This window comes from Helianthus annuus, chromosome 15 (genome assembly GCF_002127325.2).
Source record: "Helianthus annuus cultivar XRQ/B chromosome 15, HanXRQr2.0-SUNRISE, whole genome shotgun sequence".
Taxonomy (NCBI): Eukaryota; Viridiplantae; Streptophyta; class Magnoliopsida; order Asterales; family Asteraceae; genus Helianthus; species Helianthus annuus.
Window position 1 is genome coordinate 45,426,061 of NC_035447.2, and position 14,668 is coordinate 45,440,728.

Here is a 14,668-nt window from a genome sequence, read left to right on the forward strand (position 1 = left end):
TTTTTGGAAAAGTTGATTTTTTTATAGAAATTTTGGTAATTTTTTTTTTTGAAAAACCTTCATAAGGTCGAGTTCTCTAAATTCTTACAACTCGTATAAATTTTCATTTTACCCTCACTTTATATAATTTTTACAAATTAAAAAAAATCATTACAATAATTACTGTGACAATACATTATTTTTATTATTATTAATTAGTTAGTTAAATAATAACACAAACAAAATAGATAAAAATTGTTGGCGAAAAAAGAGTAAATTACAGTTTACTAACACTATAAACTGTAGTTTATTTTTAAAAGTTTATATGTTACCAATAAAGATAAAGTACAGTTACTTTTAGAATAAACTGCAGTTTATAATGGTGTATAAATCTCAAAATATAAAGGTTGTGTATCAAAACAAAGGACCCAAAAGTAATTTTTTTTAACGTTCAATAAAATCAATCAGAGTACTTTTGAGACACCCACTGAATTAAACGGAGTATTCAGAGAGTAACTTGAGTCCACATCAATTTCGGGGAAAACCCGATAACTCACCCGCCCATAAGCATTACGGTGAAATTACTGTTAAAACCCGTTTGACTCAAAGATCAAACCTAGGTTTCCTATCCTTGTCCACAAATGTCTCACTTTGTAACAAATGAAAATTCTAACAGAAATGCAAAAATACGAACCCTCTCCCGCTTGATTTCACTATCGACCCAAAATTGATTTAGTCTAATCTTTTTAGCTATGCAGAATACAAAGTTTCGGTTCATAATCTTATCTTTCAAGCTGATGGTATTGTAAAGAGGACACGTGGCAAGTGGCATTGTGGAGCCCACAAAAACTGCGGTGACAAGACATATATAGCAGCTGTAAACATCACATCACATCTTTTTAATGTTTCCAGAGTTCAAATATCTCTTATCAGATCAATATATGACATCTGAAGCATGAGTTACATGGTTTAAGAAGACACATTATCTGGATTTAGAAATTCATATAAAAAGACAAGTAACTTTACTTTATGCACAGCTGGCACCATTATGTTTCAACCAGCCTCTTCCCTTTTTTTTAATTTAACGGTCAATAAAATCAATTTCGAGCATTTTTGGAGGCATTTACCGGATAAATGGAGTACCCCGAGTTCAAGGATCCAACTCAGATTTCACTGAGTCTCCTATCATTGCCCACCGGTATCTCACTCTGCACTAAATGGAAGTTAAACCTACATATCTAAAAAAAATGCAAATTTTCTAACACTTGATCTAGAGATCATTGTCACCAGCCTCTTCCAATTCCTCACTGTTTAATGATATTTCTCACTTTCTATTTTTATAAACGCACATAAATAATAATATTGTGCATTTGTGCTTGCTATACTTCTAATTTAAGCATGATGATAGATGGTGGACGGTGGGTGATGTTATCACATAAATTAACTCATCGAGAAAGGGTTAAGGGGAAGCTTTGGCTAATAGTACACTATGCTTCAAGAATAACAAAAAGGGGACAATAATTTTCTTTCACAAACAAAATTTGCTAATTGTGTATATATGTAATGTAATACATGATAGTAAAAAAAAATTGATATGGACGAGTATTCGGGTATATGACTAGGTTGGGTGATTAATTTTGAAAAATGTTACAAGTTTTGGGACGAGTATAAAATGTGGTGTACTTATCTGATAATCTGAATTTATTTAGTGGCATGATAATAAAATATATTAATATATTATATAATACATTAAATATATAAAAAATGTTTTGTTGAAGTTATATGTATGGCAATATAATACATTAAATATATAAAAAATGTTTTGTTGAAGTTATATGTATGGCTAAGTATTTGATATTTCAAAATATTTTTTGACGGGGTAAGGGTGTAAGGGGCGTAAGTGGGTGGGCTACTCGGGTAGAGCGGATACGACGATAACATAACACCCCGCAAGTCATTTGGGTTCTGGGTGCGGATAGGGTGCTTGGGTACAGTTAGCTGCATCGAATTAGTCCTTTTTGTCTTTCCACAAAGATCATGTGGAAGAGTAGGAGGCACCCAATAGGTATGAGAGAGGATCAAGGTGAATCACTCTTATTCCTGAGGGTGGGATGTTGGGTCTAATTGACAAAACCATTGAAGTTAAGGTGTTAATGTGGTGTTGTGTCGCTTGAGATTAAGGGTTCGAGCTCCGTCAAAAACGGATTTTGTATAATTTTAGGACGTCAGAAAAATCACTATTATTCCTAAATGGTGTTTAAACTAATCTAAAACAAATCATAATTACTATTATTGTCAGATTAATCAAGATGCATTGTATTTTTCCGTTGCATAGATTAATGCACACAAAAACCAAACAATAAAAAACATTTAAATATTAGACCATGCGTAGTGGTAACAACAAATAATGTCCCATTTATGGGTGTTGTCCGTCACGTGCAATCATAGTTAGCAAATGAGTGTTTTTCACAAAGGGGCGTAGTAGTGATAATGCCCAATAATGCCCCGTCAATCATTACCCCAACCAAAACCCACCAATTAATCATGTCCTCAACGGTAATGTTTCGAAATTTCTGCGGAGCTCAAGTGTAACGCCCTGCGTTTTCATACTTCCCATATTTAGAAACCACTGCTTAAAATTCTTTTTTTGGAAATTTTGTGTTCTTGTAATCGTCGTTTCGAGGTAATCTTTGTAGAGTCCGAGACTTAAATCACATTGAAATTAGCGTTTGAACAATATATTATCCGAGACTCTTGGTTGTTATTACGCACGATGCTCGTTAATCTAGATAAGAGAAGTCGAATCCTAATTCTTGAAACTTGGAAGTTTCGCGAAATGGGTATCCGTAGAAGAAATATTTTATTTTTAATCTAACTCGTTATAATTATGGTTAATTATCAGTTGTTTAAATTAATTGAATTAATGTTACTATTTAAAAGTCTGTTTTTATAATAATCTAGTTAGTCTCGTTAGCTTTTAAAGTTAGAAAATATAAACTAACCTAGTTAGTTTAAGTTATGAAGTTAATTACTTTCTTTTATAAACAACATAGGGGAAATAGCAAGAATGGCATTGACCCGGTCAAAATTTCCAAACTAGCCATTCGAAACGTCTTACTGAGACGCCACGACACCCCCGTAACGTCTCAACTATTAACCAACGAAAGGGCTGCACGTGGCAGGGTCATTTGACGTCTCAGACGCCACTGCCGTTTGACGTAATATTCTTTCCTGGGCTGCACGTTGTATTGCTTTATACAAACTCCCATAACCTTTCTCTCTCCTCTTTATCTCTCAACTTTCTTCCCAATCCACCTGCAACTTCTCTTCCACCATAACCATGGCTTCCTCTCTCTCCTCCACCTTCTCCACCCTCAAACAATGAGTAAGCTAGTAAGCTCCTGAATAATATTATCAGCATTTCAATAATTGTGTATACGATTTTATTTCTTGCTTTCAAGTTTATAGTAAGTGTGAATTCTAAGGCTCGAAATTCTAAGGAGAAGGAGCCGGAGTAGGAGTCGGAGAAGGAGCCGGAGCAGAAGCCGGAGAAAGAAGTTATTATATCAGTGGATGATGATGAATGCACAAGTGATGATGAAGTTGGATGGACAACTTATAACTCTTCTAGTCTGATTAACAAGTGATGAACGAAGTTGCAGGTTGGCCATGGTGAAGACTGACTTTTACTTTTTCTAACAGGTAATCTAATAAATCTGAATTTGCATCTGTCAATCACCACTGAAAATTCTAGAGGAGTGGAGCGCTCTTGTTGTTTAAATACATGCTTCGGTAGGTGATGGTGGTGGTTGGTTGGTACGTGAACGTGGACCGTGGTGGTTTACGGTGGTGGTTGTGGTGGGTGGAGGTTGGTGGTGCTCGGTGAGGGGTGGTGGTGCTCGGTGAGGGTGGTGGGAGGTTGCAAGGTGGTAGTGGGAGGTGAGGGTGGTGGTGGTGCTCGAGGTGAAGAAGATGAAGACAGATGAGAGATAAAGAGGAGAGAGAAACATTTCACTGAAAAGTCTAGCTAGTGTTTTGTACTTAACCTGCAGTCTAGGTAGTGCTTTTCACCGAAAAGTCTTGGTAGTGTGCTTTTCAGCAGTGAGACGTTACGGGGTGTCGTGGCGTCTCAGTAAGACGTTTGGAGTGGCTAGTTTGGAAATTTTGACCGGTCAATGCCATTCTTGCGATTTCCCCAACAACATAACTTAGTTAGGGGGATCTTAGAATAAATTGCTAAAATTTCAGGGACCATTTGAGTAACTTGCTGAAAGTGGGTGTTTTAAAACAAAAAAAAAATAATAAAAAAAAAACTAATGACCACAGGGATCGAACCCGGGTCATTAGCATAACCAAACATGCGCCTAACCAGCTGAGCTGGATCTTTTTACTGAACGAAACCCGGCCAAAATTCATTTAAAGACTCGCCGCGACAGCCCAGCCCAACAGCCGCGATTAGGCCCCTATTCAGCTCGTTTTGGGCGCGAGTTTTTGAGTTTATTTGAGTTTTAAACCATGTTTTAGCCATTAATATTCAACCACAACCTAACCTAACTCTTCCCTATAAACCCAAACATAATCCAAGCTTCATACACTTTACAAACTCATCTAAATCACTTTCAAATCACCTAAAACGCAGCTGCAATTCAGTGTTCGAGCAGATTCTTCAAGCTTCACGAAAATGAGCATAACTTCTTTGTTTCTTGTCCGTTTTAGCTCATTCTTTTTCCTATGTGCTTGGATTTTCCTTAGCTTCGATTCCATGGGTGATTCACAGTAAATAAGTCCCTGGAACTCCCGAAAAAAGGCTCCAAAGTCCACTGTTCGTTTATGTTTTCATTCAATCTTTGTTAAACTTAACCAAACTTGAGTTTTCTCATCTCAAACCTATGTCCTAATGCTCATAATCAAATGAATGATTAGTTGGGCTTAAAAACAAGGTTGAGACATTCAAAAATCAGAGGTTAAACCTCATATAAATTCTGTTTTGCTTAGGGTTTTTAACCCACAAGTGATGTTCAAGCTTCAAGCTTGATGAAGGTGTGATTATGGATCAACTGGGGTTATCCTACATAAAATCCCCACATTACTTGATGATTTCTCTTAGATTAGTGTTTAATATTCTTGTATTATTTATAGTTCATGACCCTCCTTGAATGTTCTTACATCAAGTGTAGTGGTGAACACTTAGAGGTACCTAAATGGAAGCTTGTTCTTCCTACCTCTTACATGATTTCCATGATACTTAGAGGTACCTAAATAAAGATCTTAATCTTCTACCTCATGTTTGAAATATTGGACATAATAATGCATATAATACTTATATTTATATACTATTCAACATTCGAACCCTTGATGGTGAGCTTGTGTTCATTCGTCAAAGTGTTAGAATAACATCATCTAAGACATAAGACTTGTTTCGATTCTAATGAGTATACTACTCATGAAAACATTAACCCTTGAGGTTTCATAGTGTCAAGAACAAGTACTTGGTCTTAAAGGATGATTACTTTCGAATACCTATATTCTTGTGTTTTAACTTCCTAAATCCCTACATGAACATATTCAACCTTCTAATCTCATCAACTTCGTCACGTTGGATAATCGAAAACCATATGAAAATTTGTTAGTATACTCGCAACCCCCTTTTTATGTTTACCACTTTTTGGGGTGTAACATGTTTAACTATTAAACTACACTTAAACTTATTCTTTATGCAATGCACGAAAACAATCCTTATACATGAATACAATGTTATGATACTTGATGCTTACGTGGACCATACTTATGTGATATGTTTTAGTCATTAGCTTTCACGAGCCTCCATTCGACATGTATAGCGCTATAGGAGTAACGCACCGCCCCCCTTAAACTTGTGGTCATGTCGAATTAACTAAACTTTCTTGCGTAAACAGAGGATTGGCTAGAAATATTGCATGCCATGTTAGGTTGATCTTGTATAAACTAAGTTGCCATGTGGATTCGTTTTAAACTTTTATACTTATACTTATGCTTAAACTTGTATACTCGCCTTTGCTTTTGCATTGAATTGTATTTTAAACATGTTACAGGTTGAGGATTGATGATGCTACGAAAATGGATGAGCAAAGATGCCTAGATACTCATTTAGACGTTTAGGTTTAAAGTGTTGTATAAATTTTGTTATGTTATGTTGAACAATGTTGTTATTTGAATTTCTTGTAATGCTTTGACAATTTATCTATGAAATGAAAATGGTTGAATTAAATATTGTCACAATTAGTGTTATGAAGTCTCTTGCAATCTTGAACAAGTCCCACTCCAATAATTCCGCCATTGGTTGGGGTGTGACATCAAGCGTTGTTAAAACAACGCTTTTCAAAAAATTTGATCAAAAACGCCCCGAGGGGCCGACGTCGGGCGTGCTTCATCAAAAGAACGCCCAATTTTACAACGACTACACATGGTCTTAGGGTGTAGGGGTGCTCCCCTCATAAGGAGCTGTAACCTCTCTCCATCACATTCAATATCATATCATGCAATATCAGCTTCTCTCTCCACTTCCAATTTTGTCTTGAACATAATGGGTGCTCCCTTCGTGGAATCGTGGGGAGTGTTCCATTTCATTTTTTATTTTTTTTATTTTTAAAAATTATGCATTAATATTAATAACTAAATCATATTTTAAACAAACTTAAATTAAATTCAAAAAAAGAAATCACATTAAATTAAACTAAATAAAATTACACTAAAAACTAAATAAAACAAATTAACTTTTTTTTTTAAATTTGTGAGAGAATAAAATGTGAGAGAGGTATTAAATAAATAAAACAAATTACTTTTTTTAAAAGTTAACAGCTATAGAGTCGTTGGAGAGGAACAACGGTAAAAAAAACATGCATTCTTTGCAGTGGCAACTCCCCATTTGACATTGTTCACCGCTCACCGATGGGGGTCGGCGGCGGCATGTCTGCGCGGGAAACCCCTATTACCGCACCCCTCACCACTTACACCCCTGACACCCTAAGTTTTTATCAATATATTAGACCATGTTAACATATTGGACTGTTAATGAAAACTTACTTTAGGTTATATCAAATTATAGACCATGTCAAGTTATTAGACGGTTAATATGCTTAGTTTACTCATTCAAACTAAATATACTTGGTTTATATCAGTTTATTAGACCATGTCAAATGATTAGGACATGTTATCTACCCCACATAGCGTTCTTTTAGTTTGTACGACATTTGTAAACTCTCCTCTGAATCATTTATCGAACCATCCACAAACTTAATGTTTGGTTAAGCCGATTCCAATTTGTTAAGGTCGTGTTTATCAAATAGTTCATCAATAATAAAAAAAATTATTCTATATTTATAGTTTTTAAAAGAATTAGTTTTACCGTTAAAAAAGGTTAGCGATGCAGTTTATTGCCTGTTTAGTATCTAGTCTTTGTTTCGATATATTTTCTCTTTGGATGGAGACCTTATAATATACTAATATAATACCAAACAAAAGTTTTGATCCTATAGAACCATGGAATTAAAACTTACTTAGAAATCGAAAACAAAGAATAAAGGTTACTTAATGTACAAGTAATCTAAATATATTACAAAACACTCAAACATTGATTTTATTTAGAGTACTCTTTTATTTAATTCCATATTATATGCAACTATGCAAGCATTAACTAAATACATGCACCACAATTAATTAATGAAATACCGAACATATGAAACAAACTATTTAACCACAACTCAATTTATCATTTAATAAAGATACTCTTGTTACTTGGTAAATATCGGACCACGACATTTCACCTTGTTCATTACGACTTAGTTATAACCATTTAATATATATTCGTGCCAGTTTTTTCCATTGCATCTTGTTTTAGTTTACTTTTTTTTTTAATATTCAACTAACTTTTAGTTACCTGTCATTTAACAATTTTTTCAAAATGCTACTGTAAAATCACTTTCAACAATTTTTTGTTTTATCTATATAAATATCCACTAGTTTGTCACTTTCTAATATTAAATCAAATTCAATTTAACTTTTATACTTCTACATAAAACAGTATTTTTTAAACTCCTAACAAAAACTTTCATTAAAAAAACCAAGGATAGCAAGAAGCTAGACAACCAAATAAGCATCCTCAAAATAACATAAACTACTCTCAAAACTAATTTGTTTTCGTTAAGCAGGGTCGGCCAACCCATGCCGTCGCCCAAGAGCTAAATTTTTAAAGAGCCAGAAAGATTTTTATAATCTTTTTTATATGTAGTAAATTATATATTTAATATATGGATCCGTGTATTTATATACCATTAATTAGTAACTCTTGTATGCATGAGGGTGTTATACCACATGCATTGGGTGGTTTAAAAAAAAGTTAAATTTTTATTTTTTACTTAAAACTTTTCATTTCTTGCAATTTCAACCTCATAAATTTGATTTTTTTTTACTTATAATCAAAAACTTTTCATCTTTTGTAATTTAACATCACAATTTTTTTATTTTCAACTTTGTTCCCCTACACTTTTCATCTTTCGCAAATTTTCATCTAACGTTTCGTACTAAATTATGCGAGTTAACACGATTCAAACATGCGTGTGTAGTTTAACGTTTTTACGTTTCGTTCAAAATTTTGCAAGTTAACACGACGCAACGTTCGTGTGTAGTTTAAGGTTTTTACGTCTATTTTTCCCATTTGGCATGTTTGTCGCAACGCGTAGGTTCTAGATTGATGTGGTTATTTTTATATGTTATACGTTTCGGTCTTATTTCTTCGCATTAACACATCACAGTTTCAGTGTTGGTGGTCGCTAGCGGCGGTGTGTCATTGATGCTATTTGACATAGTTATACATAAAAAGTATGTGGTGGAGTGGAAAAAACAATCTCAAAATAACGTAGTCTCAATTTCAAGGCTTGGCTCCACCATTTTGTTTTCTTAATTTATATCTTCTTAACCACAAATTTAGACCAAGTTTTTATGTCGTCCGGGACTTAGAATCTTTTAAGTGTTCTCAGGAATGGCTGTGTTGTTAAGGTAAAGCTTCAAGCCATTTTTTTAAACGGCAAATTTGAATCACTGACGGACCACTGGAGTATTATTGTGTCACCAGCGAAATCACCCGATCATATCCATCTCCACTAGGCATAATGCCTATACACCAATTCAGGAAGAAACCGAATAAATATGGTAAAAACCCCCTTTGTAGAAATCGAACGCAAAACCTATTGGTCTCAAAGGCTTACACCACCGAAATGCCACTAAGCTAGAAAGCTATGTGCTTTTTCAAAAGCCATTGATATGTTCACATGAGAATCACAACTATTCACTCACTTTGTCACCATCTTTATTTAGTTCCCCAAAACAAAAAAAAAAAAACGTTACAAAATACATTTATAAAAATACCATCCATCTAATTTACTTTAAAGTATATATTTCACTTGGAAAAAAATATATTATCATTAAATAGATATGTCTTACATGGTAACAAAATCTTACACTTACAGAACAAAAACAGCAAATATTTTCTCATTTTCAATATACATTAAATATAATCAATACTTTTACTTTTGTAATTTTGTTGCCAAATAAATAAATATATTTTGGCTATTTATAGAAAGGTAGTGATTGAGTACAATGTACAAACACCCCCCCCCCACCCCACCCCACCCCCAATTTAATCCCCAAATTCATCCTCTTCATCTTCAAGTGTACTCAAATCTCCACACTCACTCACCACTTATTCTCAAATGAAGAAGTAGCATTACATCAATCAATCAGAATTCTGAAATGGATTATTATTCTCAAAAACTTAATCAATCCATCGTCGTTTTACTCTTATTTTTATCCTTCCCCTTAATATGTTTCGGCATTCGTTACTTCCCCTCAAACGACCACCCAGACATCCTGTCCGAATTCACTGAAGCGCCGGACTACCGTAACGGCATACACTGCTCACGTGACCTCATCCATGTCGCAATGACAATCGATCTAGAATACTTACGTGGCTCAATCGCCGCCGTACATTCCACCCTCCGTCACGCATCCTGTCCCGAAAACATCTTCTTCCATTTTATTGCCGCTGAGTTCGACCCGGCGAGTCCACGTGAGTTGACTCGGTTAGTACGATCCACTTTCCCCTCGTTAAATTTCAAAATGTATATCTTCCGTGAAGATACAGTCATCAATCTGATCTCGTCTTCCATCCGGATCGCACTCGAAAACCCGTTGAACTACGCCCGGAACTATCTGGGTGATATACTTGACCCGTTTGTCACTCGGGTCATTTACCTCGATTCTGACGTCATCCTCGTTGACGACATAAACAAGCTTTGGAACATAACATTAAAAGACAACCGGGTTATCGGAGCTCCGGAATACTGTCACACTAATTTCACCAACTACTTCACCGACAGTTTCTGGTCCGACCCGGTTATGTCCCGGGTATTCGGGTCGAGAACGAAAAAACCGTGTTACTTCAACACGGGGGTGATGGTGATGGATATGAAGAAATGGAGATCCGGAAACTACCGGAAACGGATCGAGAACTGGATGGAGGTCCAGAAGAAGAAACGGATCTATGAGTTGGGTTCTTTGCCACCGTTTTTGTTGGTGTTTGGTGGTAATATTGAACCGGTTGATCACCGGTGGAACCAGCATGGGCTCGGTGGGGATAATGTGAAGGGGAGTTGCCGGAATCTGCATGCCGGTCCGGCGAGTTTGTTGCATTGGAGTGGGAAGGGGAAACCGTGGGTGAGACTTGATGAGAAGAGATCGTGTCCGTTGGATCGTTTGTGGGAGCCGTACGATTTGTTTAGGAGGAGGGGTTGGGGTTATCAGCAGCCGTTGGATGGTTAAGTTGGAAATTGGTTGATTTAATTTAATTTTGGTTAAATTAAATAAGGTTTTTGTGTAATTTTTGATGGTTTCTAGGGGGTTTTCAGTTTTGTGATTCTTTTGTTGACAGCTGTGTACAGGGGGTTTTGTTTGGTTGGGTGGATGGATGGATGGGTTTTTGGTTGTATATTACAATGAATGTTTACAAATTTTGTTTTTGTGTTTAAAATGGGATCACAAATGGAGCGTTTGTGGAGTTGTGGTCCGGTGCGATCCGTGATAAAATTCAGATGTGGTGTGGTGTGGTCCGGTCTGGTTTCGCTTGTTCGGGTCCATACATGGTTTCTTTCAGTCTAGTAATTTAGCAAATGTGGCTAATCATAGGTGAAATTTAATCTAGAATCTTATGCTATCGGGTTGTAAATGAGTCAAAGCTTTAGCCGAGGCGGAGCTCATTTAAGATCAATCTTGACTCGTGTAACTAAAAAAGTTGTGTCTAAATCTTGACTAATGTAACTAAAAAAGGTTGTGTCTGGAGCTGAGGCTTAGCTCGTGAGTGCCTTTTCAATCAATCTTGACTTGTGTAACTAAAAAAACTAAAAAATGTTGTGTCTTAAGCTGAAGCTTAGCTTGTTAGTGCCTTTTCAACTTCAAGCTGAAGGGAAAATCGGGATTAAACGTGTAAACTCTGACAATTAATTTATAGGTAATCGGTGAATGAATTGCTAGTCGGGCGGATATCGCCCCTAGTTGGCCGGAAATAGGCAATTTCGGCGAAATTCCGACCAAATTCTAGCTAAAACTTGTAAATTCCGACGATTAATCTTGTATGCTTTTAAATGTGTAGAGAAGGGGTTAAAACCTATCTACTTAAAAAATTACATATAAAAATGTGTATACATACGTATAAAAATAAAAATCACATATTAAAATAACAATCTGATTAATCAATAGTTCTTACCCTACCTTCCAACTAGCGCCTATCAATTCTTACAACTATGATCAAGAGGAATAAATTCAGGGGCGGACCTATATGGACACAAGGGGGAGCGCCCGCTACCGCTTGGCGGGGAAAAATTTGACATTTTTAGTGTAAATTTTGGAAAAATTTGACGTTTTTTCGATTTCGTTACCGCTTTTCTTATAAACGTTCCTGCTTGGCGTGAATCCTAGATCCGCCACTGAATAAATTTATTGTTGATTAACATGCTATAGCTTCACAAGTTGGTTTTGATAACCAATTACCAACATGTAGTTCTAGTCGAACTTATTAATTGAAACTCTTGCTAGGACTATTTTAAGCTAAGCTTAATTCCAGCTTATATTGAATAGTTCGGTTCATTTACACCATAGCAGATTTTGCTGCTTTTCTTTTGCGTTTTTTTAATTCTTGTCTTGCCATGTTCTAAGTACATCTCTAACTGTGATCGAACCATCGATCAACCTTTAATTTTACAAGTCTGTAACACATTTACTTTAAATAATTTAAGAAACGTATTGGCAGAAATCAATACTAAAATTATGACGTTTGATTCGTTTGACCCTCTCTTTTTAACGAATTTATTTTATTTGTTAAAAAATAAAATATAACACAAGCTAACCTATATTTACTAATATCATAATATCTTATTCTATAACAATGACACTTTAACTAATTAGATTGTATACGAACATATAATGACAATATAACGGGAACCTTTGTATGTCACCATTTTGCCCCATGTTCATTGGCCTTGGAAGTGGCTATCGTTATCAATCGCTCAAAAGAAAAGTAAAATATATATTAAAAGCTTATATATTTCGTGTTATTCTATCTACGTGTTGTGTTATTGTAGAAACATACAAAACTTTTATATTCAATGATTGATTTTAAACAATCGTGTAACCGACAACACCAAAGGAAGTGTTTTTTAACGTTGGACTGGTGTGTTAGATTGGGAACGGCTTGTACAATAGTCTGATGACTACTATTGAACCGTTTTTATTGGATTGGTCGGTTATGACGTCATTGGGTTAAACTGGATCGGTGGTTAGACCGTATTTTCAAAAACCCTTTTACATATCTTTTACTCTAATTTTAATTTACTGATTTCCATTTTTTTTTTAATTTCTGTTTTCATATTTTGTTAACATTATAAATATACAAAAAAGATTTAGTAATGTCATATATTGTTTTAACTTAGTTACGTCTACATTATTAGTATTTAAATTATTTATGACGTCAACTGGTATTTGTATTTAATCAGTTAAATGAACTGGTAACTCACAACATAAGACAATATCAAGAAAACATTAAACAAAATAAAGTCTAAATGTGTTAATCGGGTTGGTTACGTCTTACAAGTTGCATAACTGTTTTTATATTAACATAAAAAAACCTGAACATAAAGAAACCAAGTTTAGTTTCAATAAAATCCTAAATTCTTATATAATTAGATTCTAAAAAAGAGAAAAAAGTTATTAAATTGAATGTTACCTTATATTGTAACTTTTTTTCTTTTTCATAATTCGACATATGCAGAACATAGAAAAGGAAAGTAAAAGATATATGAAAAAAAAATATAAAGGAATAAGGACATTAAAACCAAGAAACTTTTAAGTCTCTTGACAAGGATTCATCATACTATTCACAAGCTATGGCTGGATTGTAGTTAAAGTTCCAACTTTAAAGGGGTGTGTTTGGTTTCATATTGTTTTTAATAGGAATTAAAATTAAATTTTGGAAAGAAATTATTATTTGAAATATTATAATTTTAAAGTGAAAAATTTTCAATAGAATTTGAGACTTAAAACAATTGAAATCTATTACATGGATCTAAATTTCTTATCCATTTGTATTACATAACAATATGACTCATGAAAACAATTATCATTATTAGTCTTCGACTTTTAATATTTTCATTAACATAATTTTAAACTCGGTAAAGCTTTTAAGTAAAAAATATAAGTTTGTTTAAAAAATTAATAATTAATTTCATAAAATTCATTTGGCCAGTGATATAATAATTATTTTTATTTAAAAAAATAAGTATCCATGATTAAAATAAGTATCCATGATTAAATATGACTGCACATTAATACTTGTTTTTAAATTTAACGTTTTTCTAAAATTTCAGATTACACCAATTTAACGTTTTTCTAAAATTTCAGATTACACCAAATTGATGCATGCTAAAAACTAATACAGGTCCATATTGCAATTCGGCTCTGACCGGCCCACCATTTTACCCTTTTTCGTTACTTCAAGTCGATCAATTAGTTTAATTTAACCTTATGCAATTAGGATTTGATATATACATATACTATTCTAAGTATCTGTGTATTATACGGTTACTAAAAATAAATGATATAATATTTAAGAGTTTAAGTACTCGTGTGTACCCGTGTGTTACATAGGTTGTGAGAGTGAACTTATGGTCACTCTAGTAATCCTTGTACTAAGATCTGTAAATGAGAAGTTAAAGAGTAGATGCTAATTGCTAAGGAGTTACAACCAACACAAGTTTGATGCATAAGTGAACCATAAGCTTATATCATGTTCCTTAAACTTTAAAGATACAAAGCAACTATTATGAGTAGTATGTATAAAAATGGCCTCGAATAAAAATTTTTGCAAAAAAGAAAAAAATATATAAAACAAAATTGCAAGCATTTAACCGATGTAAATTGTATAGTTTCATTATTCTGAAGTTATAATAATAACCAATGAAATTATGATAATAACCAAAAAAGAGTGCAAAACAGAATTGGAATTTCATGCTAAACAAATGGACATTTATACACAACATAACTGAATGCACTAATATTACTGAGATGGACATTTATACACAACATAACTTAAAGCACTAACTCTAAC

General features: G+C 34.1%; 1 protein-coding gene across 1 annotated transcript; it reads left to right on the top strand.

Annotated features, from left to right (window-relative positions):
* The first annotated feature begins 9,630 nt into the window (after positions 1 to 9,630).
* On the top strand, positions 9,631 to 11,041 carry LOC110911344 (probable galacturonosyltransferase-like 9). Its single transcript, XM_022155953.2, has one exon. It carries the CDS (start codon positions 9,766 to 9,768, stop codon positions 10,831 to 10,833), a length of 1,068 nt encoding a protein of 355 aa, XP_022011645.1. The 5' UTR covers positions 9,631 to 9,765; the 3' UTR covers positions 10,834 to 11,041.
* Positions 11,042 to 14,668: the final 3,627 nt, after the last annotated feature.

What these genes read in the sequence shown, in the direction of transcription:
- LOC110911344 (XM_022155953.2), top strand. Translation starts at nt 9,766, where the DNA reads ATGGATTATTATTCTCAAAAACTTAATCAATCCATCGTCGTTTTACTC.